The sequence below is a fragment of the Dreissena polymorpha genome, chromosome 4 (genome assembly GCF_020536995.1).
Source record: "Dreissena polymorpha isolate Duluth1 chromosome 4, UMN_Dpol_1.0, whole genome shotgun sequence".
In the NCBI taxonomy this organism is placed as follows: domain Eukaryota; kingdom Metazoa; phylum Mollusca; class Bivalvia; order Myida; family Dreissenidae; genus Dreissena; species Dreissena polymorpha.
The window spans coordinates 53,253,847-53,281,486 of NC_068358.1; the positions used below are offsets into that span (position 1 = coordinate 53,253,847).

General features: G+C 40.2%; 1 protein-coding gene and 1 long non-coding RNA gene across 2 annotated transcripts in view; one reads left to right on the forward strand and one right to left on the reverse strand.

Annotated features, from left to right (window-relative positions):
• The first annotated feature begins 9,248 nt into the window (after positions 1-9,248).
• Positions 9,249-20,862, forward strand: LOC127876132 (uncharacterized). Its single transcript, XR_008047664.1, has 2 exons — positions 9,249-9,346; positions 20,043-20,862. It is a non-coding gene; the product is annotated as an uncharacterized LOC127876132 (long non-coding RNA).
• The window catches only part of LOC127876098 (tubulin beta-4B chain-like), a 30,136-nt gene continuing 11,745 nt past the window's right edge, over positions 9,250-27,640 (reverse strand). Inside the window, exons 3-5 of the mRNA XM_052421019.1 lie at positions 21,363-21,718; positions 20,418-21,146; positions 9,250-9,704 (exon numbers count right to left, since the gene is read on the reverse strand). Of these exons, the coding sequence (XP_052276979.1) occupies positions 9,615-9,704; positions 20,418-21,146; positions 21,363-21,718 (1,175 nt within the window). The 3' untranslated portion in view covers positions 9,250-9,614. The remainder of the gene's footprint in view (positions 9,705-20,417; positions 21,147-21,362; positions 21,719-27,640) is intronic.

Genomic DNA, 27,640 nt, shown 5'->3' on the forward strand with positions numbered 1-27,640 from the left:
GGGTCATGTCTGTGACACGTTGTGCCCGATGTGAGGGGCATCTCTGTGACATATTTCTCCCGATGTGAATGTCATCTATGTGACACTTTGTGTCCGATGTTATGGGCACCTCTGTGACACGTTGTGTTCGATGTGAGTGGCATCTTTGTGACACGTTGTGCCCGATGTGAGGGGCATCTCCGTGTCAAGTTGTTCTTAATGTGAGTGGCATCTCCGTGTCACGTTGTGACCGATGTATGGGGCATCTCTGTAACACATTGTGCCTGATTTGCATCTTCGTGTCACGTTGTGTTCGAGGCAGGAGGAATCTCTGTACGCGTTTTGTCCGATGTGAGAGGCATATCTGTTACACGTAGTGCCCGATGTGAGTGGCATCTCTGTGACATGTTGTGTCCGATGTTAGAGTCATCTCTGTGACACGTTGTGCCCGATGTGAGAGGCATCTCTGTGACATGTTTTGCCCAATGGGAGTGTCATCTCTGTGCCACGTTGTTCCCGGTGTGATGGGGCATCTCTGTGTTACGTTGTGCCCGATGTGAATGGCATCTATGTAGCACTTTTTCCCGCTGTGAGGGGAGTCCCCGTGTCACGTTGTGCATAATGTTAGTGGCATCTCCGTGCCACGTTATGTCCGATGTGTGGGGTATCTCTGTGACACATTGTGCCTGATGTGATTTGCATATCCGTGTCACGTTGTGTCCGATGTGAGAGGAATCTATGTACCGCGTTGTGTCCGATGCGAGAGGCATCTCTGTGACACGTAGTGTCTGATGTTATTGGCATCTCTGTGTCATGTATCGCCCGACGTGAAAAACATCTTCAGGTCACGTTGCACCCGATGTGAGGGGCCTTCTGTGCCACGTTGTGCCTGATGTGAGGGGCCTTCTGTGCCACGTTGCGCCCAAATTGAGGGGCATCTTCAGGTCACGTTGTGCTTAATGTGAGAGGCATTTCTGTCTAACCTTGTTCACGATGTGAGAGGCATAGTTGTGACACGTTTTTTTCCGATGTTAGGGGCATCTCTGTGACACGTTGTGCCCGATGTGATTGGCATCCCCATGTCACGTTGTGATCATGTGCGGGGCATCTCTATGTCACGTTGTGTTAGATATGAGGGGCAACTCCGTGTCACGTTGTGACCAATGTGAGGGCATCTCTGTGATACGCTGTGTCCGATGTGAAGGGCATCTCAGTGTCACGTTGTGTTCGATGCCATTGGCATCTCCGTTTCATTTTGTGTACTATGTGAGTGGCATCTCTGTGTCACGATGTGCCTTGTGTGAATGGCATCTTTGTGTCACGTTGTGTCTGATGTGAGTGGCATGTCCGTGTTACGTTGCGTCCGATACGAGGGGAAATCTCCTCTTCACGTTGTGCCTGATGTGAGGGCATCAATGTGTCACGTTGTGCCTGATGTGTGTTGCCTCTCCGTGTCACGGTGTTTCCAATGTCAGGGGCATCTCTGTGTCATGTTGTGCCCGATGTGAGGGGCACCTCTGTGACGCGATTTTCCCGATGTGAGAGGCATCTCTGTGTCGCCATGAGCCCAACATGAGGTCCATCTTCAGGTCACGGTGTGCCCGATTCGAGGGGCATCTCTGTATCGCGCTGTTGTGTCCTATGTGAGGGCATCTCTGTGTCACATTTTGCCTGATGTGAGTGGCATCACCTTGCCACATTGTGTCCGATGTGAGGGGCATCTCTGTGACACGTTGTGCTTGATGTGATTGGCATCTCCATGTCACGTTGTGCCCGATGTGAGTGGCATCTCTATGTCATGTTATGCCCGATTTGAGAGGCATCTCTGTGTCATGTTATGTCCGATGTGAGTGGTTTCTCTGTGTAACGTTGTGATCGATGTGAGTGGTTTCTCTGTGTTACGTTGTGATCGATGTGAGGGGCATCTCTGTGTCACGTTGTATCCGATGTGAGGGGCATCTCGGTGTCACGTCGTGCCCGATTTAGGGGCATCTCTGTGACACGTTGTGTCCATTGTGATAGGCATATCTATGGTACGTTGTTTCCGCTGTTAGGGGCATCTCCGTGTCACGTTGTGTCTGTTGTGAAGGGCATCTCGTTGACTAGTTGTTCCCGGTGTGAGGGGATCTCTGTTTCACGTTATGCCTGATAAAAGGGACATCTCCGTGTCACGTTGTACCTGATCCGAGTGACATCTCCGTGTCACGCTGTGTCTGATGTGAAAGGCATCTCTGTGACACGTGTAGTCCGATAAAAGGAACATGTCATTGACACATTGTACCCGATATGAGGGGCATCTCTGTGACACAATGTACCCGATATTAGGGGCATCTCTGTGCCACATTGTGTCCGATCTGAGAGGCATCTCTTGTCACGCTGTGTCCTGATGTGAAGGGGCATCTCTGTAACACTTTGGGTCCGATGTTAGGGGCATCTCTGCGTCAAGTTGTGCCCGATTTTAGGGGAATTTATATGTCACGTTGTTCCCGATGTGAGGGGCATTTCTGTGTCACGTATTGCCCGATGTGTGAGTGGAATCTTTGTGATACGTTGTCATCGATGTGATGGGTATCTCTGTGACAAGTTGTGTCCGATGTTTGGGGAATTTCCGTGTCATGTTGTGATTAATGTGAGGGGCATCTCCAAGTCACGTTGTGTACGATGTGATGGGTATCTCTGTGACACGTTGTGTCCGATGTAAGTGGCATCTCCGTGTCACGTTATGTCCGATGTGAGGGTTATCTCCGTTTCACGTTGTGCCTGATGTGAGTGGCATCACCTTGTCACGTTGTGTCGGATGTGATCGGTATCTCTGTGGCATGTTTTGTCCGATGTGAGGGGCATCTCCGTAACACGTTGTACTCGATGTGAGGGGCATCTATCTGACACGTTGTGTCCGATGTAAGGGCCATCACCGTGTCACGTTGTGTCCGATGTGAGGGGATCTCTTTGTCACGTTGTGTCCGATGTAAGGGGCATTTCTGCGTTACTTTGTGCTGGTTTCGAGGGGCATCTCTGTGCCACGTTATGCCTGTGTGAGGGACATATCTGTGTCACGATGTGCCCGATTTGAAGGGCATCTCTCTGTGCCGTTGTGCCTGATGTGAGTTGCATCTCTGTGTCATGTTGTGTCCGATTTGAAGGGACCCGCAGTGTCACGTTGTGTCCGATGTGAAGGGCATCTTAAGGTCACGTTGTGTCCGATATGAGGGCATCTCTTTGTCACTTTGTGCCACATTTGATTCGCATCTCTGTATCACGTTGTGTCCGATGTGAGGGGAATCTCCGTGTCATTTTGTTTCCGATGTGAGGGGCATCTCTGTGACACGTTGCGTCCAATTATAGGGGCATCTCCGTGTCACGTTGTGTTCGATGTGAGGGGCATCTCGGTGACACGTTGTGTCCTATGTGAGGGGCATCTCCATATCACGTTGTATCTCTGTGATTTTGGCCGATGTGAGAAGCATCTCCGTGTCACGTTGTGTACGATGTGAGGGGCATCACTGTGTCACGTTGTGTTCGATGTGAGGGGCATCTCCGTGTCACGTTGTGTTCGATGTGAGGGGCATCTCCGTGTCACGTTGTGCCTAATGTGAAGCGCGTAGTGGACTGACTTGGACAAGCATCGCCTTCATTGACTCATGAAGTAATATTAAATAAGCTAGCCGATCTCTTTCACGTGATAAACGAGTCGTTCACTTGATAACGAATTCACAGCTTGATCGAATATTGTCTTGCACACTTTCTTTCTAACCTCAGTTGTCGAGGTCTGCCATCACCATAATGCTCTATTGTAGTCTGGCGTAAAGAACGTTATTGCCGAATACAGATATAGCGGTTACGTATTCCTTTATTTTGGCCCAAGTAAATAGCATGTGAATGCTATAAAAAAAATACACCATTACTAGTTAAATACCCATCAATAAAATCAAAGGCTTTTTTCTTTCTCGTTTTTAATAATATTTTTCTTATATTACGTAACGTACCGTAGACATCTTGCGTTAGCTGGTGTTACCTTAGGAAAATGTGTTGATGCCTGACCGTTACAATGACAGAATTGGACCAGAATACTCATGTGGTTACACCGGCAATTCAAGACTAGAAAGTAAGCTATGTTCATTTCTGAAATGGAAAGTATTAAAATCTCAAAATTTAATGTTATTGTTTTAGGTATGTTTTTATGCATCTGTTCATTCGTATGTTTGTCGTTTCGTTATTAGTTTTATAAACAAAAACAAACAAAAAACTGATAGTTATTTCGGATAATCGGATCTAAGTAAAAGCACAACATGTACTTCATAAACCGTTATATTGCAGCTTGTTTCACAAAACGCAATTAAAAGCCTGCCATTCCTTTTCAAAATAACTTTAATGAAGGATAAAAACCGTTCATGCTAAATCTATTCACGTGTTCGGCCTTTGATTGGTGTCGGCCTAGGCCGAACAGTGAATTTATTTAAGTTACGCCTTGTGGACTCTCCCATCCTTCTGAATTGGATCACTTTATATCCAAATTATGGATGTCCAGTATATTTATTTCTATATTTAGAAAATTTCTTACAGAAATTCATTTAAGCAAACAGTGCAGACCCTGAGACGCCGCATCGCGTCTCGTCTGTTTGCCAAGGCCTTTTTTTTCTAGACGCTAGGCATAAATGGGTTAAGTTACGCGCTAAAGCTCTTTTTTTAAATCACAGGGCAGGTTGAATCCATCAGCGCCAATTACACCCTAGTGATATTTTGTTTGTTATCCACTTGGCATTAAATCTTTAGAAATGCATTATACATTTCAAGGAAAACTGAACAAAATCCATAAAACAGACTATTTATTGCGAACGACGATAGACCTGTACTCCTTAACGTACGAACACCGATTCACGACTACCGTACTGAATATATAAATTTTATTTTCATTTCCTTTACACCTACAGTTAGTTATTCATAGCATAGCATCTAGATCCGTAAAAAATATTTATACGAATTGAGATAATAGTACCAGAAAAAAAAACCTAGAATTTACCAGTAAAGAAAAACTGCATTCCTGTTTGTCGAAATATATGGTTTCATCACAGGTTAGCTTGTGGCTATGATACCAATTACTGAAAACCTCATTTTGAATGAAAAAAATCAAATTACAGCGAAAAAATCACTATCAAATATATCAACTCGAAATGACCAGAAAACCGGGTTAATCGCTTTGAAAAGCCATTACTTCATCAATTTTGCAGCGAATTTCACGAACTGTGTCTTATTCAACGCAGAAATGAATTTCCTTTCTGGAAATGTACGTATCTTGCAATATTTTTACAAACATTGCGTCAAATTTTAAGAAATAACACGATACACATCTCGCGTTGTCTGCGTTGAATAACCAAAACAAGGGCTGTTTGTAAAACATGCATGCCCCCCCATATGGGCTCTCAGTTGTAGTGACAGCCATTGTGTGAATATGTTTTTTGTCACTGTGACCTTGACCTTTGACCTGAAAATCGATAGGGGTCATCTGCGAGTCGTGATCAATGTACCTATGAAGTTTCATGATCCTAGCCATAAGCTTTCTTGAGTTATCATCGGGAAACCATTTTACTATTTCGGGTCACTGTGACCTTGACCTTTGACCTAGTGACCTGAAAATCAATAGGGGTCATCTGCCAGTCATGATTAATGTACCTATCAAGTTTCATGATCCTAGGCATAAGCGTTCTTGAGTTATCATCCGGAAACCATTTTACTAATTTCGGGTCACCTTGAACTTTGACCTAGTGACCTCAAAATCAATAGGGGTCATCTGCGAGTCATGATCAATCTACCTATCAAGTTTCATGATCCTAGGCATAAGCATTCTTGAGTTATCATCCAGAAACCATTTTACTATTTCGGGTCACCGTGACCTCGACCTTTGACCTAGTGACCTGAAGATCAATAGGGGTCATCTGCCAGTCATGATCAATGTACCTATGAAGTTTCATGATCCTAGGCATAAGCGTTCTTGAGTTATCATCCGGAAACCATTTTACTATTTCCGGTCATCATGACCTTGACCTTTAACCTAGTGACCTGAAAATCAATAGGGGTCATCTGCGAGTCATGATCAATGTACCTATGAAGTTTCATGATCCTAGGCATAAGCGTTCTTGAGTTATCATCCGGAAACCATTTTACTATTTTGGGCCACCGTGACCTTGACCTAGTGACCTGAAAATCAATAGGGGTCATCTGCGAGTCATGATCAATCTACCTATCAAGTTTCATGATCCTAGGCATAAGCGTTCTTGAGTTATCATCCGGAAATCATTTTACTATTTTGGGTCACCGTGACCTTGACCTAGTGACCTGAGAATCAATAGGGGTCATCTGCGATCCTAGGCCTAAGCGTTCTTGAGTTATGATCTGGAAACCACCTGGTGGACGGACCGACAGACCGACCGACCGACATGTGCAAAGCAATATACCCCCTCTTCTTCGTAGGGGGGCATAACAATTGGCGAACTTATGACTTTTCAACGCGATGCACCATGTTTTCGGGTCATTTCGAGTTGAATACCTTATGATACTACTCAAAATTTGCTAAGGATCATTTTTTATTTAAGTATATGTTCAACTTCATTAAAATTGTTATTTTGCTGGTTAGATGGTCGCTTAGCGACCGTCTAAGGTGGTTAGTCTAAAATGCAGGTCGAAACGGCTTAGCTACTAGGAGCCCAATACCCGCTTACTACGCGTATCCGCGCGAGAAAGAGTTGTTTAATTTATGCAAGAGGTTAGAGTTCTCCAATTATATTAATTCACAAATAGAAACATGATATTAATATCGTGTTAAATGAAATAGTTTCGAACGGTGCTTTCATAGAAAAGAATCAATCAACAATGATCGTATTGTACGTGTCGCGGAGGAGATTGTTTATAAATGAATAAAATAGTCAACTGTCTGCAGCGTCTTCATGACGTAGTATTTTTGCCATTCATAATATGAGGCTATTAATAGATGCGCCTGTCGATAAACAAAGGAAAGTCCACGGGCGATAAAAATAGGTTACGCTCTCACATACACCTCAATGACGTAGTACAGGTCGTAAATTGAGGCCATTAATAGATTCGGGGAAAAGTTAACGCTTATTTATATTCTCAATTTATAAAACGTTGAACATAAGTTCAACAATAACTTCAGCGATACGATAGACAATAACAAAAAAATGTTTCATAATCGCTAAACCCGAATATAACAAACAATTTATAATAATAATACGAATGACCAGTTTCGTAACCTCGTTCATGCTGGATACCCTTCTTTGGTTCTCAACAGATAGCGGCGATCTTTTGTATTTACGGGTGCTAGCAACGCAATAGTAGAAGGTTTAGCTTGTTTATATTCACATGTGTTCATCAATTACTACAGGCATACTATGGGCAACCTCGTAAATGATTTATAATCGCTCAAACCGAAAACAACTAAATATATTATATTATATTTATAACAATAAATATCTTTTAAAAATGTAGTCGGCGTGTAGTCGGCGTATACGCTGACTTTGAAATAAAGTTTGCAATTTACTTTTCTAAATAAATAAATACAATTAAACAAAAGTTAAACTATTGTGTTGTGTTTTTCACTTGTAAGTTGCATATTCACCGCATGAAATATGTGTTAGCATTGTCAAACCACACATTAGTGTGAGTAGATAAAAACTATACTACGGGAGAGCACTGCATGTGTCCTCATATGCCTTGTTATGAGTACTGTATCTTTCTTCACTATCGAAATATATCGTATGTTGATATTTGATTTAAACGCAGTTTTCTTTCGACACATTTAAATCACACGTCAATAGCATGCGAAAATCGGTCTTATGCGTTACGGCAAGCGTTTGTTAAACCCAACATGTGCTTTTGCGCAGTCAGGGTCAGGCCATAGGCGATGCTGTTCGCTATAAAATCACTCAATATGTTATGTTTCTCCTTACCAGAAGGAGAGATAGCGGAGTGGGCTATTTATATGATGGGCGCATATGGAATAAGACCCATTTTCGCATGACGAGGGTCATTACAAATCTCATTGCGAATTGAACATGCCACATTTAAGAACAATGCGTTTTGATACAAAATTGAATTCAAAATAGCAAACTTGTTAATAATGGCAGCCTATCCACACATTAAGGAATGATTTCCAGACGTGCTGACCAAGTACGGCAAACATTGTATTAAACAATTTTTTCTCTTATAATGACACCATACTATTTCGCTTATGATTGTTTTCTCATCTTGGAGGCGAAAGTAAAATTCTGCGAGATGGATTGTAACGCGTTATTGTAACAGGGCCACAATTTGTGTCGTTTGAGCATACAGAGAGTAGTCTGGAATTCCTTACACTGAACAGTGCTACATCCTTTGAATTGAGCACATACGCAGTAATGTAGCAAAAATTCAGAGGTTGTATCTCGAATCAGCTTATTAAATAGTCGAAAATATTCATGCGTGTCTGTTGGCGTTATGTAAGTCACCAAGATGAAAACTAAGTATAACAGCTATGCCTAAAAGCGCATTAGTGCTCTATACCTATGTTTATGTCAGCGTTGTTGACACCGTGTGAACTGCTCGGGTAACAAGTAAAGCATAAACAGCAATGTTTATATACTTTTATTCCTCCATATACAAGATACGAAGATTATTGTATATTTTGAATTTGTAAATGGTGTCAAAAATCAAAAGTTTTGTAAACGGAACTTTCATTATGAATTTATATTCTTGGTGAGATATTTATTTGATATTAGAAAAAATATTCCATTAATATGACGATGACTGCAAATTTTCTTTATATTAAGTTCTCATTACCATTTTCATCATACTTTCTATGCTTTCAGAACGTCCAAAAAGCATGTTGTTTTTATTTATTCTTTGTTAAGTTATTTCTATGAAATAATAAGGATGATAAAAAGTGCACACAAAACTCGACCCGTGCGCTTTGACACACACTTTATAAAGTTGTTCATTTCAAACTTGCGATTGATTTCGAAAAATGAATTGCGTGTTAAATTATGCAATAGCGAACATCTTCAGCGCTTTGATTTTTATATTAGAATGCGTGTTTTTTATTTATCATTGAATCGTGACGCTGGTTGAATCTAGCTAGGGGTGAACCACAAGCTAACAACCTCTGGTTTTCATTCATTACTAGTAAGTAGTTGAACACCTCTCCAAACCAATCACTGCGGAGGAGAAAGTTAAGAGTCGTCATAACTATCAACAAAATAATGCATCAAAACAACAAAAACAGTATTTTCACTACATGTATTGATCTTTTTGACTTAACAACACGAAGACAGATCATTAGAGGGGACAGAGAGAAATGCAAAGTGTTCACGGAAAAGAGGTAGAGTTTTTATTGTATTGCACATTTTAGACGAAAGGTACATCATCCCTATTAATGTGTTGTTAAATTGTTTAAATGTTGTATAGATGGTAGTGTTTGTTCTGTTGGCGTGTGTCGATGTTGTTATTTTATGCATCATTTAAGCGAAGAATACTTGTGATGTTATGCCACTGTTATAAGACTAAATCGAGTACACATTTTGTTAAATAGGATTTCGATAAGCATGTTCGATCAGAGTCTGTTTAAATAGTTGCGCTATCTGTTTCGGTTACTCTGGTTCAGCTTCAGCCTCCTCCTCGTTGAATTCGCCCTCCTCTTCGGCGGTGGCGTCCTGGTACTGCTGGTACTCAGAAACAAGGTCGTTCATGTTCGACTCGGCCTCAGTGAATTCCATCTCATCCATGCCCTCGCCAGTGTACCAGTGGAGGAAAGCCTTGCGACGGAACATAGCGGTGAACTGCTCAGAGATGCGCTTGAAAAGCTCCTGGATGGCGGTGCTGTTGCCAATGAAGGTGGCGGACATCTTAAGACCACGTGGAGGGATGTCGCAAACGGCGGTCTTCACGTTGTTGGGGATCCACTCAACGAAGTAGCTGCTGTTTTTGTTCTGCACGTTCAGCATCTGTTCGTCGACTTCCTTCATGGACATGCGACCTCGGAAGATGGCAGCGACCGTCAGGTACCTGCCGTGACGTGGGTCGCAGGCAGCCATCATGTTCTTTGAGTCGAACATTTGCTGTGTGAGCTCAGGGACGGTGAGGGCCCTGTACTGCTGGCTACCACGGGATGTGAGTGGAGCGAACCCGGGCATGAAGAAATGCAGACGCGGGAAGGGCACCATGTTCACGGCGAGTTTGCGAAGATCAGCGTTCAGTTGACCCGGGAATCGGAGACACGTGGTCACACCGGACATAGTGGCGGACACGAGGTGGTTTAAATCTCCGTATGTGGGTGTGGTGAGTTTAAGGGTTCTGAAGCAGATGTCGTAGAGAGCCTCGTTGTCGATGCAGTAGGTCTCGTCGGTATTCTCAACAAGCTGGTGAACTGAGAGGGTGGCGTTGTAAGGCTCAACAACTGTGTCTGATACCAGAAACAAATGCCGGCACGCTTATTTAATAAATAGCAACAAGAAGATGCAATTTAACTATAAAATAAAACATTTCTACAAATAAATGAAATAAATTATGAACAGTTGGAACCTCGCAATAACCTTTTTGCTTTGTCAATTTAATTCATCACAAATAAATGTTTTAAACAACACGAGTCGAAATTATTCACAGCATTAATGTAATTGCGCATGCACCTTTGGCGATGGCACTACGGAGAATGTGTTCATGATTCGATCTGGGTACTCCTCGCGGATCTTGCTGATCAACAGCGTTCCCATGCCGCTTCCGGTACCACCACCGAGCGAGTGTGTCAGCTGGAACCCCTGCAGGCAATCGCATGACTCTGCCTCCTTGCGGACAACGTCAAGCACGGAGTCGACGAGCTCAGCGCCTTCTGTGTAGTGACCCTTAGCCCAGTTGTTGCCTGCACCACTCTGTCCGAACACAAAGTTGTCAGGCCTGAAGACCTGTCCGAACGGACCTGATCTCACGGAATCCATTGTTCCCGGCTCAAGATCAACAAGCACTGCGCGGGGAACATATTTTCCACCTGTAACAGACAAAACATTTAGTTAGGAGTCACTATAAATTTAAACAAACTTAACATTTTTAATATCCTACCATGTGCCCTGCTTAGTAAAAACAAGAAATATCTTTAAAACAAGAGGGCGTGAAAGGCCCAAAGTCGCTGACCTGAGATTCAAAGAAACTGACCTGTTCCGTGCAGCCCAAGATGTCCTTAGACTAAAATGTTCTTACCAACTTTCATGACTAGTGAACACCCTGGCAGCCACGTTTTTCAACAGACCAGAACCATTTTCATACACATCAAAGATATAATTTCAACTAATATACTGACAAAGATTCATGAAGATTCATAAGTCCATATAAGGAAAAATGCCCCAACCACTGGTGGCCATGTTTTTCAAGCAACTGAAACCAATTTCGAACTTGTCCAATATATCATTGGGACAAATCTTCTGACAAAGTTTCATGATGATCGTACAATAAATATGGCTCCTAGAGTGTTAACAAGGTTTAACTATAGCTATATAAGGAAAATTGCCAGGCCACCTTGGAGGCCATGTTTTTCCACCAACCGGAACCATTTTAGAACTCAAAGATATCATTGGGACAAATCATCTGGCCAAGTTTCATTATGATCGGACAATAAATGAGGCCTCTATGCAGTGTTAACAAGGTTTTACTAAAGCATGATATAAAGCCATATTAGGAAAAATGCCCCGCCCCCTCTCGACCATGTTTTTAAGCAACTGAAACCATTTTTTAACTCATCCATGATATCATTAGGACAAATCTTCTGACCAAATTTCATGACGATCGGAAAATAAATGTGGCCTCTAGAGTGTTAACAAGGTTTTACTATAGCCATATAAGGAAAAATGCCCTGCTCCCTGGCGGCCATGTTTTTCAACCAACCAGCATCATTTTTGAACTTGTCCACAATATTAATGGGATGAATCTTCTGACCAAATTTCATAAAGATAGGACAATAAATGTGGCCTCTAGAGTGTTAACAAGATTTTACTAAAGCCATATAAGAAAAAATGCCCTGCCCCTTGGCAGCAATGTTTTTCAAGCAAACGTAACCATTTCGAACTCATCCAAGATATCATTGACACCAATCTTCTGACCAAATTTCATGAAGATTGGAATAAATGTGGCCTCTAGAGTGTTCACAAGGTTTTACTATAGCCATATGAGGAAAAATGCCCTGCCCCTTTGCAGCCATGTTTTTCAAGTAAACGTAACCATTTTCGAACTCATCCAAGATATCATTGAGAACAATCTTCTGACCAAATTTCATGAAGATTGGACATTAAATGTGGTCTCTAGTATTAACAAGGTTTTACCTTATATGGCATAAAGAAAACTGCCTCGCCCCCTGGCGGCCATGTTTTTTTCACTGATCTGGACCATTTTCGACCTTGTCCGAGATATCAATAAAATCAATGTTTTGACCAAGTTTCATGATGATTGGGCAAAAATTGTAACTTCTAGAGTGTTCATAAGGTTTCTCTATAGCCATATAAGGAATACCGCCCCGCCCCCTGGCGGCCATGTTTTTCAACGGCCCGGAACCATTTTTGAACTCGACCAACATATCATTTAGACAAACATTTTGACAACGTAACATGAAGATTGGGCATCAAATGTGACTTCTACAGTGTTCACAAGGTTTTTCTTTTTTTGACCTAGTGACCTAGTTTTTGACCCAGCATGACCCAGTTTCGAACTCAGTCGAGGTATCAATGGGACAAACTTCATGAAGATCAGACAACAAATGTGGCCTCTATAGAGTGTTCACAAGGCAAAATGTTAACGACACACGACGGACAAAAGGCGACCACAAAAGCTCACCATGAGCACGCTGTGCTCAGGTGAGCTAAATATATATACGGCGTATAATGCGGTCAGGGTTGATGAACGATCAAAAGTTATAAACTATGAGATCAAAAATAGCGAATGCTATTCATAGCTGCATCACAGGCAAATCAATTTACAGGGTGTTGCGCCAGATTTCGTGGCCCTTTTCGTTTTGTAAGATCTTATTGATCAGATATCTATATTTACCGAATAGAAATAAATGAAAGCATATACCATAGGTCAGCCGGCAACACTTAGCCGCTTACAAAGGTCAGGTGCAGGTGAAAAGCTGGCGTATACAGCTATGCCAAAAAAACGTGCATTGTCTACTAATTCAAGTTACGTTCCTACCGATAGGACATAACTACATTTATACAAGAGCACCGCCATGCGGGTGCAGACCGCTCATCTATTTTTCTTTTTACAGGTGTAGGGACCTATCTCAATTTCAATCACAAAGGAGGGAGGGGTGGAGTGGGTGGAGAGGGGTATATCGTGTGGGGGTGTGGTCATTTATTACGTTATTTTCCAAATATGCAAAAAATAAAAAAAATAAATTGGGGTGGGGGGGGGGGGGGTTCTTGGGTGGGATGGTTGGACGGTATTTCAAAAATAAAATAATTAAAAAAAATATTTGTGTTTTTTAACCATGTTTGAAAAAAACAAGAGATGTGTTTGTCAGAAACACAATGCCCCCTATTGCGCAGCTTTGAAAATTTGTGTTGTTGGTTTTTTTTTACCTTTGACCTTAAAGGATGACCTTGAACTTCCCCCACTCAAAATGTGCAGCTTTATGAGAATGCCGCTTTGAAATATTTTTTTTTTGACCTTTGACCTTGAAGGATGACCTTGACCTTGAAGGATGACCTTGACCTTCCACCACTCAAAATGTGCAGCTTCATGATAACGCCGCTTTGAAATTTTTGTTTTGACCTTTGACCTTGAAGGATGACCTTGACCTTGAATTTCCACCACTTGAAATGTGCAGCTTCATGAGAACGCCGCTTTGATTTTTTTTTTACCTTTGACCTTGAAGGATGACCTTGAACTTCCACCACTCAAAATGTGCAGCTTCATGAGAACGCCGCTTTGAATTTTTTTTACCTTGAAGGATGACCTTGACCTTGAACTTCCACCACTCAAAATGTGCAGCTTCATGATAAAGCCGCTTTTTGACCTTGAAGGATGACCTTGACCTTGAACATCCACCACTCAAAATGTGCAGCTTCACGATAACGCCGCTTTGATTTTTATTATTTTGTTTGACCTTTGACCTTGAAGAATGACCTTGACCTTCCACCACTCAAAATGTGCAGCTTCATGATAACGCCGCTTTGATTTTTTTTCTTACCTTTGACCTTGAAGGATGACCTTGAACTTCCACCACTCAAAATGTGCAGCTTCATGAGAACGCCGCTTTAAAATTATTACTTTTTTTTACCTTGAAGGATGACCTTGACCTTGAACTTCCACCACTCAAAATGTGCAGCTTCATAAGATACACATGCTTGCCAAATATCAAGTTGCTATCTTCAATATTAAAATAGTTATGGCAAATGTTAAAGTTTTCGGACAGACAGACGCCATATATTTGACATTTAACCTTGAAGGATGACCTTCACCTTTACCTTTCACCACTCAAAATGTTCAGCTCCATGAGATACACATGCATGCCAAATTTCAAGTTGCTATCTTCAATATTGAAAAAGTTATGGCCAATGTTAAAATTTACGGACGGACAGACAACATAAATTCGACATTTGACCTTGAAGGATGACCTTGACCTTTCACCACTCAAAATGTGCAGCTCCATTAGATACACATGCATGTCAAAAAGTTGCTATCTTCAAAAGTGAAAAAGTTCTGGCCAATGTTTAAGTTTTTTTCGGACGGACAGACAGACTGACCGACATACTGACGGACAGTTCAACTGCTATATGCCACCCTACCGGGGGCATAAAAATTATTTTTTTGGGGTGGGGGGGTGGAAGGGGTCTAGTGTGAGGGTGTGGTGGTCATTTATGAGATGATCTTTGAGGGGGGGAGATTCGGGGGAGCGTGGGGGATGGTTTGGGTGGAGTCAATTGTGGTATGTCAGGTAAGATTTTGTCAAAGTATCAATTGAATCTAATCATAAATAAAGAAGTAATGGCAATTTAAGCAAAATTTAATAATTTGACCTTGAGTCAAGGTCATTCAAAGGTCAAGGTAAAATTCAACTTGCCAGGTACAGTACCCTCATGATAGTATGAAAGTATTTGAAGTTTAAAAGCAATAGCCTTGATACTTTAGAAGAAAAGTGGATCCAAACACAAATTGTAACCATATATTCAAAGTTACTAAGTCAAAAAAGGGCCATAATTCCGTAAAATGACAACCAGAGTTATGCAACTTGTCCTTTACTATCCCCTTATGATAGTTTGCGAGTGTTCCAAGTATGAAAGCAATATCTAATATACTTTAGGGGTACAGTGGACCAAAACACAAAACTTGACCAAATTTTCAAGTATAAAGGGCCCATAATTCCGTCAAAATGCCAGTCAGAGTTACATAACTGTGCCTGCACAGTCCTCTTACGATAGTAAGTAAGTGTTGCAAGTATGAAAGCAATAGCTTTGATACTCTTGAGGAAAAAAGTGGACCTAAACACAAAACTTGAGCAAATTTTCAATTTTCTAAGTATAAAAACGGCACATAATTCTGTCAAAATGCCAGTCAGAGTTACATAACTTTGCCTGCACAGTCCCCTTATGATAGTTAGTCAGTGTTGCAAGTATGAAAGCATTAGCTTTGATACTTAAGGAATAAAACGGACCTAAACACAAAACTTAACCAAAATGTTCAATTTTCTAAGTATAAAAAGGGCACATAATTCTGTCAAAATAAAAGTCAGAGTTATGTTACTTTGCCTGCCCAGTCCTTTCATGATAGTAAGTAAGTGTACCAAGTTTGAATGAAATAGCATTGATACTTTATGAGAAAAGTGGACCTAAACGCAAAACTTAACCAGACGCCGACGCCAAGGTGATGACAATAGCTCTTTTTTTCAAAAAATAGATGAGCTAAAAAAGATAAATTTAATAGAAGAAATCTCCCCTATCTCAGTGTTGATAAACTGATGTGATGTTTTGAATACATGAAGAAACAATCGATAACATATTTCAGAAGCACACATAATTACTACCATACAGCAGTCACTCTAGGGGTTAACTGTATACAGGATCTGTTTAAACTCTCTACCATGTTTACTACAATGCTTGATACACACATCATTTAAAATATTAGCCATGAGTAAATAATGATATTTTTAGTATAATATTTTTTAGAGGGAGGAGGGATTAGGTTTCAATATTGGAATTTCAAGTACTAATAAAAATTGGGGAAAAAGTCAGAGATTGTGATTCTGCTGTCCCTATTTTATCTCATCTTAAACATTCAAATTGAAGACGTTGAATCTGTTAAAAATATATCTAGATGCAAAATGAGTCCTGATTTTGTATTCAATTTGGAAAAATCAGCCGCATGCACATACCGGAAGCTTCATTGTAGTAGACGTTGATTCTCTCGAGCTGAAGGTCGGAGTCACCGTGGTAGGATCCGGTGGGATCGATACCATGCTCGTCGGAGATCACCTCCCAGAACTGACAACGAAAAACGTGACCATAATTAAAAAGTGCCTACTGTTTAGGGAACTTTGTTTAAATGGCAGTTGACATTAAAAGGACATTTTCACAGATTTTGGCATGTATAAAAGTTTGCAATTAAATGATTTACATTTATAATGTTAACATTGTGTCAATAAAGCTCCAGTAAAAACGATAAATATTCATACGACACACGAACACAAACTCTGATCCTAATAAAAAGACTAAACCAATGCTTCGGTTTTTGCAGTAAAATATGTACGAAATAAAGTAGTCACAATTTGTCTTTGCTGCATTTTATGAAATTCGTCTTCAATGTTTAAATTTTCTTGCCTATTTTGTGTTATTATAATTGTAACATATTTTATCATTATATTACAATTTAACACATATAAACAATCGTAAAATCTCGCTTTAATATAAGGACAACAACATAACTCCACAAATTATCAAACCATTGAGCGTTGCAACGCTTTATAATTTTGAGGTATTTTAATCGTTGACAGATGCATATAATGGATATTTTAAAGCATGGTAAATGCAGAATTACTGTTACCTAAAAAATATTATGACAGTTAACTACAACGAAAATTTGCGATTCTGGAACAATTTTTATTTTTTTTTGTCAATTTACCAAAACGTGAAAACCCCCTTTAAATTACTCGTGAAACAATGTAAAAGAGTAATAAGACTACAATCCGATGTTTTGTTTCGCATGTACCATCTGTTCGTGTATGTAAAGACGACGCCTTGAGCGCCTTGTCAAATAAACTCGTGCATTAGCATACACATGTACTTTTTTATCACGACTGTTCAGTAATCGAGGTTGTAGTTTTGTAAGACGCAACCATACAACTCCGCTGAACATCAGAACTCGTTATCAGACAGTTTGCATTCCTTACACACCCATGCGAGATGGTTTTGAACATGTGTTAGTATGTTAAACATGTTACATACAAAGGTATATAAATGTAGTGTCTCATTTCACATTACAATGTTCCCTTGACATCCAAGTCATTACTACCAGGGTTAATGTTGTCCATTTTTGAGGCCTTATTTCGGCCCAATATTTGCTAAAACTTAACATTTTTCTCAAAACATTACAAAACAAGCGATGTGTTTGTGAAACACTATGTCCCCATACATTTGACCTTGAAGGATGACTTTGACATTTCACCACTCAAAAAATGTGCAGCTCCATGAGGTACACATGCATGCTAAATATCAAGTTGCTATCTTTAATATTGCAAAAGTGTACATTAAACGAGCAATTTTGACCCATATATTTGACTTTTGACCTTGAAGAATGACCTTGACTTTTCACCACTCAAAATGTGCAACTCCATGAGATACACATGCATGCCAAATATCAAGTTGCTATCTTCAATATTGCAAGTTATGGCAAATGTTAAAATTGGCGCAAACACACAAACCAACCAACAGACAGGGCAAAAACAATATGTCCCCAACTAAAGTGGACTGGTGTGGGACATAAAAAAAAATAAACAAATAAGAATTTTACCATTTAATGGAAGTGAAATAAGTATTTAACTGCTATACACAAATCATACCCAGAGATTAAAAGTTTAACAAGGCATATATTTAAAGTAACTAAATATTAAATATTTCAGTAAATGAAATTTAATTTAAATATATCCTTATATCCCACACCCTGACCGTAGGACCCATTCATTTAGGAGTGAGAATATGCCGTACCGTAACCGTTTATTCACAAGACCGTCCGACAAACACATTCTATCATGTGTAAATATTATATATATTATGTGCTTGGAGAAATAACTTTTGCATCATAACATTTTAATTGTTGAAATCTATTACCTTAATCCTTAATTACAAGAGGACCAAGATGGCCCTAGTTCGCTCACCTGAGAGGAGTAGGTTCATTCAATCTTTACCAAATGTCAAACTTGACCTAGATATTGTCCAGACAAACATCCTGGTCAAGTTTCATCATTATTTCATCCGCGAGACAGGATCAATGTACCTATGAAGTTTCATGATCCTAGCCATACGCTTTCTTGAGTTATTATCGGGAAACCATTTTACCATTTCAGGTCACTGTGACTTTGACCTTTGACCTGAAAATCAATAGGAGTCATCTGCCATGATCAATGTACCTATTAAGTTTCATGATCCTAGGCATACGCGTTCTTGAATTATCCGGAAACCATTTTACTATTTCGGGTCACAGTGACCTTAAAATCAATAGTGGTCATCTGCGAGTCATCAATCTACCTATCAAATTTCATGATCCTAGGCATAAGCATTCTTGAGTTATCATCCAGAAACCATTTTACTATTTCGGGTCACCGTGACCTTGTGACATGAAGATCAGTAGGGCTCATCTGCCAGTCATGATAAATGTACCTATGAAGTTTCATGATCCTAGGCATAAGCGTTCTTGAGTTATCATCCGGAAACAATTTTACTATTTCCGGTCACTATGACCTTGACCTAGTGACCTGAAAATCAATAGGGGTCATCTGCGAGTCATGATCAATGTACCTATGAAGTTTCATGATCCTAGGCATAAGCGTCCTTGAGTTATCATCCGGAAACCATTATACTATTTCCGGTCACCATGACCTTGACCTTTGACCTAGTGACCTGAAAATCAATAGGGGTCATCTGCGAGTCATGATCAATGTACCTATGAAGTTTCATGATCCTAGGCATAAGCGTTCTTTAGTTATCATCCGGATACCATTTTACTATTTTGGGTCACCGTGACCTTGACCTAGTGACCTAAAAATCAATAGGGGTCATCTGCAAGTCAAGATCAATCTACCTATCAAGTTTCATGATCCTAACATAAGCATTCTTGAATTATCATCCGGGAACCATTTTACTATTTCGGGTCACCATGACCTTGACCTTAAAATCAATAGGGTTCATCTGCGAGTCCTGATCAATGTACCTATGAAGTTTCATGATCCTAGGCCTAAGCGTTCTCGAGTTATCATCCGGAAACCACCTGGTGGACGGACCGACAGACCGACTGACATGTGCAAAGCAATATCCACTCTTCTTCGAAGGGGGGGGGGGCATAAAAATTGGCGAACTTATGACTATTCAAAGCGATGCACCATGTTTTCGGGTCATTTCGAGTTGAATACCTTGTGATACTACTCAAAATTTGCTAAGGATCATTTTTTATTTTAAGATGATCTTCAATTTTATTAAAATTGTTATTCTATGGTTTTTATAATATTAGAATGTGTGTTTTTTATTGTATTTTTTGTATTATTTTATCATTGAATCGTGACGCTGGCTGAATCTAGCTAGGGATGAACCACAGGCTAACAACCTGCTAACAACCTCTGGTTTTCATTCATTACTAGTAAGTAGTTGAACACCTCTCCAAACCAATCACTGCGAAGGAGAAAGTTGAGAGTCGTCATGACTATCAACCAAATAATGCATAAAAACAACAAAAACAGTATGTTCACTTCATGTATTGATCTTTTTGACTTAACAACACGAAGACAGATCATTAGAGGGGACAGAGAGAAATGCAAAGTGTTCACGGAAGAGGTACGAGTTTTTATTGTATTGCACATTTTAGACGAAAGGTACATCATCCCTATTAATGTGTTGTTAAATTGTTTAAATCTTGTATAGATGGTAGTGTTGTATAGATGGTAGTGTTTGCTCTGTTGGCGTGTTTGTCGATGTTATTTTATGCATCATTTAAGCGAAGAATACTTGTGATGTTATGCCACTGTTATAAGACTAAATCGAGTACACATTTCGTTAAACAGGATTTCGGTAAGCATATTCGATCAGAGTCTGTTTAAATAGTTGCGCCATCTGTTTCGGTTACTCTGGTTCAGCTTCACCCTCCTCCTCATTGAATTCGCCCTCCTCTTCAGCTGTGGCGTCCTGGTACTGCTGGTACTCAGAAACAAGGTCGTTCATGTTCGACTCTGCCTCAGTGAATTCCATCTCATCCATGCCCTCGCCAGTGTACCAGTGGAGGAAAGCCTTACGACGGAACATAGCGGTGAACTGCTCAGAGATGCGCTTGAACAGCTCCTGGATGGCGGTGCTGTTGCCAATGAAGGTGGCAGACATCTTAAGACCACGTGGAGGGATATCACAAACAGCGGTCTTCACGTTGTTGGGGATCCACTCAACGAAGTAGCTGCTGTTTTTGTTCTGCACGTTCAGCATCTGTTCGTCGACTTCCTTCATGGACATGCGACCTCGGAAGATGGCAGCGACAGTCAGGTACCTGCCGTGACGCGGGTCGCAGGCAGCCATCATATTCTTTGAGTCGAACATTTGCTGTGTGAGCTCAGGGACGGTAAGGGCCCTGTACTGCTGGCTACCACGGGATGTGAGTGGAGCGAACCCGGGCATGAAGAAATGCAGACGCGGGAAGGGCACCATGTTCACGGCGAGTTTGCGGAGATCGGCGTTCAGTTGACCCGGGAATCGGAGACACGTGGTCACACCGGACATAGTGGCGGACACGAGGTGGTTTAAGTCTCCGTATGTGGGGGTGGTAAGTTTAAGTGTTCTGAAGCAGATGTCGTAGAGAGCCTCGTTGTCTATGCAGTAGGTCTCGTCGGTATTCTCAACAAGCTGGTGAACGGACAGGGTGGCGTTGTAAGGCTCAACAACTGTGTCTGATACCTGAAACAAATGCCGGAACGCTTATTAAATAAATAGCAACAAGATGATGCAATTTAACTATAAAATAAAACATTTCTACAAATAAATGAAATAAATTATGAACGGTTGGAACCTCGCAATTTCCTTATTGCTTTGTCAATTTAATTCATCACAAATAAATGTTTTACACCACATGGGTCTAAATTATTCACAGCATTGATGCAATTGCGCATGCACCTTTGGCGATGGCACTACGGAGAATGTGTTCATGATTCGATCTGGGTACTCCTCGCGGATCTTGCTGATCAACAGCGTTCCCATGCCGCTTCCGGTACCACCACCGAGCGAGTGTGTCAGCTGGAACCCCTGCAGGCAGTCGCATGACTCTGCCTCCTTGCGGACAACGTCAAGCACGGAGTCAACAAGCTCTGCGCCCTCTGTGTAGTGACCCTTAGCCCAGTTGTTGCCTGCACCACTCTGTCCAAACACAAAGTTGTCAGGCCTGAAGACCTGTCCGAACGGACCTGATCTCACGGAATCCATTGTTCCCGGCTCAAGATCAACAAGCACTGCGCGGGGAACATATTTTCCACCTGTAACAGACAAAACATTTAGTTAGGAGTCACTATAAATTTAAACCAACTTAATATTTTTTATATCCTACCATGTGCCCTGCTTAGTAAAAACAAGAAATATCTTTATAACAAGAGGGCCTGAAAGGCCCAAAGTCGCTGAACTGAGATTCAAAGGAACTGACCTGTTCCGTGCAGCCCAAGATGTCCTTAAAACAAAATGTTCTTACCAACTTTCATGACTAGTGAACACCCTGGCAGCCACGTTTTTCAACAGACCAGAACCATTTTCATACACATCCAAGATATCATTTAAACTAATATACTGACCAAGTTTAATGAAGATTCATAAGTCTATATAAGGAAAAATGCCCCAACCACTGGTGGCCATGTTTTTCAAGCAACTGAAACCAATTTCGAACTTGTCCAAAATATCATTGGGACAAATCTTCTGACAAAGTTTCATGATGATCGTTCAATAAATATGGCTTCTACACGCCCCCTTGGAGGCCATGTTTTTCCATCAACCGGAACCATTTTCGAACTCAAAGATATCATTGGGACAAATCATCTGACCAAGTTTCATGATGATCGGACAATAAATGAGGCCTCTATAGAGTGTTAACAAGGTTTTACTAAAGCACGATATATAGCCATATTAGGAAAAATGCCCCGCCCCCTAGTGGCCATGTTTTTTAAGCAACCGAAACCATTTTTGAACTCATCCAAGATATCATTAGGACAAATCTTCTGACCAAATTTCATGGAGATCGGAAAATAAATGTGGCCTTTAAAGTGTTAACAAGGTTTTACTGAAGCCATAAAAGGAAAAATGCCCTGCCCCCTAGTGGCCATGTTTTTCAACCAACCAGCATCATTTTTGAACTTGTCCACAATATTAATGGGATGAATCTTCTGACCAAATTTCATGAAGATCGGACAATTAATGTGGCCTCTAGAGTGTTAACAAGATTTTACTATAGCCATATAAAGAAAAATGCCCTGCTCCTTGGCAGCCATGTTTTTAAAGCAAACGTAACCATTTTCGAACTCATCCAAGATATTATTGACACCAATCTTCTGACAGAATTTCATGAAGATTGGACAATAAATGTGGCCTCTAGGGTGTTCACAAGGTTTTACTATAGCCATTTTAGGAAAAATGCCCCACCCCTTTGCAGCAATGTTTTTCAAGCAAACGTAACCATTTTCGAACTCATCCAAGATATCATTGAGAACAATCTTCTGACCAAATTTCATGAAGATTGGACAATAAATGTGGTCTCTTAAAGTATTAACAAGGTTTGACTATAGCCATATTAGGAAAACTGCCCCGCCCCCTGGCGGCCATGTTTTTTTCACTGATCTGGACCATTTTCGAACTTGTCCAAGATATCAATGAAACCAATGTTTAGACCAAGTTTCATGATGACAGGGCAAAAATTGTGACTTCTAGAGTGTTCATAAGGTTTCTCTATAGCTTTATAAGGAATACTGCCCCGCCTCCCTGGCGGCTATGTTTTTCAACAGCCGGAACCATTTTTGAACTCAACCAACATATCATTTACACAAACATTTTGACAAAGTAACATGAAGATTGGGCATCAAATGTGACTTCTACAGTGTTCACAAGGTTTTTCTTTTTTTTGACCTAGTGACCTAGTTTTTGACCCAGCATGACCCAGTTTCGAACTCAGTTGAGGTATCAATGGGACAAATGTTCTGACCAAATTTCATGAAGATCAGACAAACAATATGGCCTCTAGAGTGTTCACAAGCCAAAATAATGACGACCGACGACGGACAAAAGGCGACCACAAAAGCTCACTATGAGCACAACTATGAGCACGTTGTGCTCAGGTGAGCTAAAAATATATACGGCGTAGAATGCGGTCAGGGTTGATGAACGATCAAAAGTTATAAACTATGAAACTATCAAAAATAGCGAATGCTATTCATAGCTGCATCACACGCAAATCAATTTACGGGGTGTTGCGCCAGATTTCGTGGCCCTTTTTGTTTTATAAGATCTTATTGATCAGATATCTATATTTACCGAATAGAATTAAATGAAAGCATATACGTCAGCCGGCAACACTTAGCCGCTTACAAAGGTCAGGTGCAGGTGAAAAGCTGGCGTATACAGCTACGCCGAAAAAACGTGCAGTGTCTACTAATTCAAGTTACGTTCCTACCAAGGGGACACAACTACATTTATACAAGAGCACCGCCTTGCGGGTGCAGACCGCTCATCTATTTTTCTTTTTACAGGTGTAGGGACCTATCTCAATTTCAATCACAAAGGTGGGAGGGGTGAAGTGAGGAGGGGTATATAGTGTGGGGTGTGTTCTTCCAAATATGCAAACAAATATATAAAAAATTGGGGGGGGGGGGGGGGGGTTTGGGTGGGATGGTTGGACGGTATTTCAAAAATAAAATAATATAAAAAAAAATTGTGTTTTTTAACCATGTTTGAAAAAAACAAGAGATATGTTTGTCAGAAACACAATGCCCCCTATTGCGCCGCTTTGAAAATTTGTGTTGTTGTTTTTTACCTTTGACCTTGAAGGATGACCTTGACCTTCAACTTCCCCACTCAAAATGTGCAGCTTTATGGGAACGCCGCTTTGAAATATATTTTTTTTTACCTTTGACCTTGAACTTCCACCACTCAAAATGTGCAGCTTCATGATAATGCCCCTTTGAAATTTTTGTTTTGACCTTTGACCTTAAAGGATGACCTTGACCTTGAATTTCCACCATTCTAAATGTGCAGCTTCATGAGAACGCCGCTTTGATTTTTTTTTACCTTTGACCTTGAACTTCCACCACTTAAAATGTGCAGCTTCATGAGAACGCCGCATTGATTTTTTTTTTTACCTTGAAGGATGACCTTGACCTTGAACTTCCACCAGTCAAAATGTGCAGCTTCATGATAACGCCGCTGTGAATTTTTAATTTTATTTGACCTTTGACCTTGAAGGAAGGCCTTGAACTTCCACCACTCAAAATGTGCAGCTTCATGAGAACGCCGCTTTGAAATTATTTTATTTTTTTACCTTGACCTTGAACTTCCACCACTCAAAATGTGCAGCTTAATAAGAAACACATGCATGCCAAATATCAAGTTGCTATCTTCAATATTAAAAAAGTTATGGCCAATGTTAAAGTTTTCGGACAGACAGACGCCATATATTTGACATTTAACCTTGAAGGATGACCTTCACCTTTCACCACTCAAAATGTTCAGCTCCATGAGATACAAATGCATGCCAAATTTCATGTTGCTATCTTCAATATTGAAAAAGTTTATGTTAAAAGTTTTCGGACGGACAGACACCATAAATTTGACATTTGACCTTGACCTTTCACCACTCAAAATGTGCAGCTCCATGAGAAACACATGCATGTCAAATATCAAGTTGCTCTCTTCAAAAGTGAAAAAGTTCTGGCCAATGTTTAAGTTTTTTTCGGACGAACAGAGAGACTGACTGACATACTGACAGACAGTTTAACTGCTATATGCCACCCTACCGGGGGCATAAAAAAAATTTTTTTTTGGTAGGGGGGGGGGGAGGGTGGAAGGGGTATAGTGTGAGGGTGTGGTGGCCATTTATTAGATGATCTTTATTTTAAAAAAAATAATGGGGGGAGATCAAGGGGGTATTCGGGGGGAGTCAAGGTCATTCAAAGGTAAAAGTAAAATTCAACTAGCCAGGTACAGTACCCTCATGATAGCATGAAAGTATTTGAAGTTTAAAAGCAATAGCCTTGATACTTTAGAAGTAAAGTGGATCTAAACACAAAATGTAACCATATATTCAAAGTTACTAAGTCAAAAAAGGGCCATAATTCCATAAAAATGACAACCAGAGTTATGCAACTTGTCCTTTACTGTCCCCTTATGATAGTTTGCGAGTGTTCCAAGTATGAAAGCAATATCTAATATACTTTAGGGGTACAGTGGACCAAAACACAAAACTTGACCAAATTTTCAAGTATAAAGGGTCCATAATTCCGTCAAAATGCCAGTCAAAGTTACATAACTGTGCCTGCACAGTCCTCTTACGATAGTAAGTAAGTGTTGCAAAGTATGAAAGCAATAGCTTTGATAGTTTTGGAAAAAAGTGGACCTAAACACAAAACTTAACCAAATTTTCAAAGTATAAAAAGGGAACATAATTCTGTCAAAATGCCAGTCAGAGTTACATAACTTTGCCTGCACAGTTCCCTTATGATAGTTAGTAAGTGTTGCAAGTATGAAAGCAATAGCTTTGATACTTAAGGAATAAAATGGACCTAAACACAAAACTTAACCAAAATGTTCAATTTTCTAAGTATAAAAAGGGCACATAATTCTGTCAAAATGCTAGCCAGAGTTAGTGCTGCAACAATATACCGGTATACCGGTATATATCGTAATACGCAATCCGCATATTGTATTGCGATACGATTTTCATCATACCGGTACGAACATTTAACAAAAATTCAACTACATTTCGTCCAGAAAAGCCATCTTAAATAATGATATCAAGGTATACAAAACAAAGCGGTATTTAGTCAAAATAAATTATCTTAAAAATAGCATTCTAAAAAGTCTATAATATGGAGTGGCGTTGTTACATGGGAGCATTCGTGTGATGCTTTTGAACGAATTATTGTTGAATTAATAACGCACAAGTGTTAATGTTTCGTTCGATTCTGAAATGACCATAATTACAGGGTTCGACACTAAGGCACGTCCGACAGACATTGTCTAGTAAGATCGGTGGTCGGGCTAGTAAAACTGCGGTCTAGCTTGTCCGACTGGTCGTACATACAAAAATCTATACTGATTCATATAACTATAACTAACTGCTGTGAAAACCTTTATTTTTAATGTGTAAAATTACTCTCGTATCCGTTATTTACATTAAAACAAAACTAGTGTATTTAAATAAACGCGGAGCATTCACATGATTCATCGCTATTTTTAGACGCAAAGGAGAGCTTCCTGCAGAAATTGCTTGTTTCCATTGGTCAAGTTGTCATGAATATTAATAATTTTCTGCAGTGTCGTAAAACTGTAGAGCATGATTTTACGACTTCTATCGAAAATCGGTATTGTCGATGTAAACATTTTTGCGTAGCAGACAAGAGAATGTAATTTAAAGAATGGCTTTGTTCAAGTTCGGATTTTCGTCCTACAAATCAGTTAATAAAAAAGAATCCGACACTTAAACTGACACGAAACGTAAATATGAAGAAACACGAAAACACCTATTTTATCCTAGATGGAAAATCGAGTCAGTTCCCATGGATTGAATTTGACGGAGAAAAGAAAAAAAGTTTTATTTTATTGTTTTACTCTATGCATAAAAAAATATGTTGTTCACTGATTATTTACTGATAAATCCTGATTTAACAGTTACATGACACATTTGTGTTCATTTGCTATGTCATTTGTGGTCTAGTAGACATCAGATTCGGGCTAGTACATTTTAAGAGGAGCTGGTCCGACGGTCTTGCTGTAAAAAAAGTTAATGTCGAACCCTGAATTAAATTTGTAATCAGAATTTCGGAAACAGGCTTCCGAATTGTAATGCTAACGCGACAATAAAAAAGTGTTTTATCCTTTGTCTCAATTAAAAGCGCTGGAAAATTATGCAGACATGTAGAACGTCGCATGGAAAGTGTGGGTGTATTTTGTGCTGTATATAAACGGGAACATCACGTCAGGCGATTTATGCATGTTCAGTGGAAAAAAAAAACACCTGATTGGACGTTTCATCACATCTTTAAATAGTTACAAATGCCAAAATGTATTTGATACTTAAGAATAATTGGCAAATGTTTGTGTTTCGTATTATTCTCGGGGCACGTTTATAATAAATATTGACCAGAATTTGCTTTAAAACTGGAATATACGGGATTATCGGGTAATTGGCGAGTTATAATTTTGGT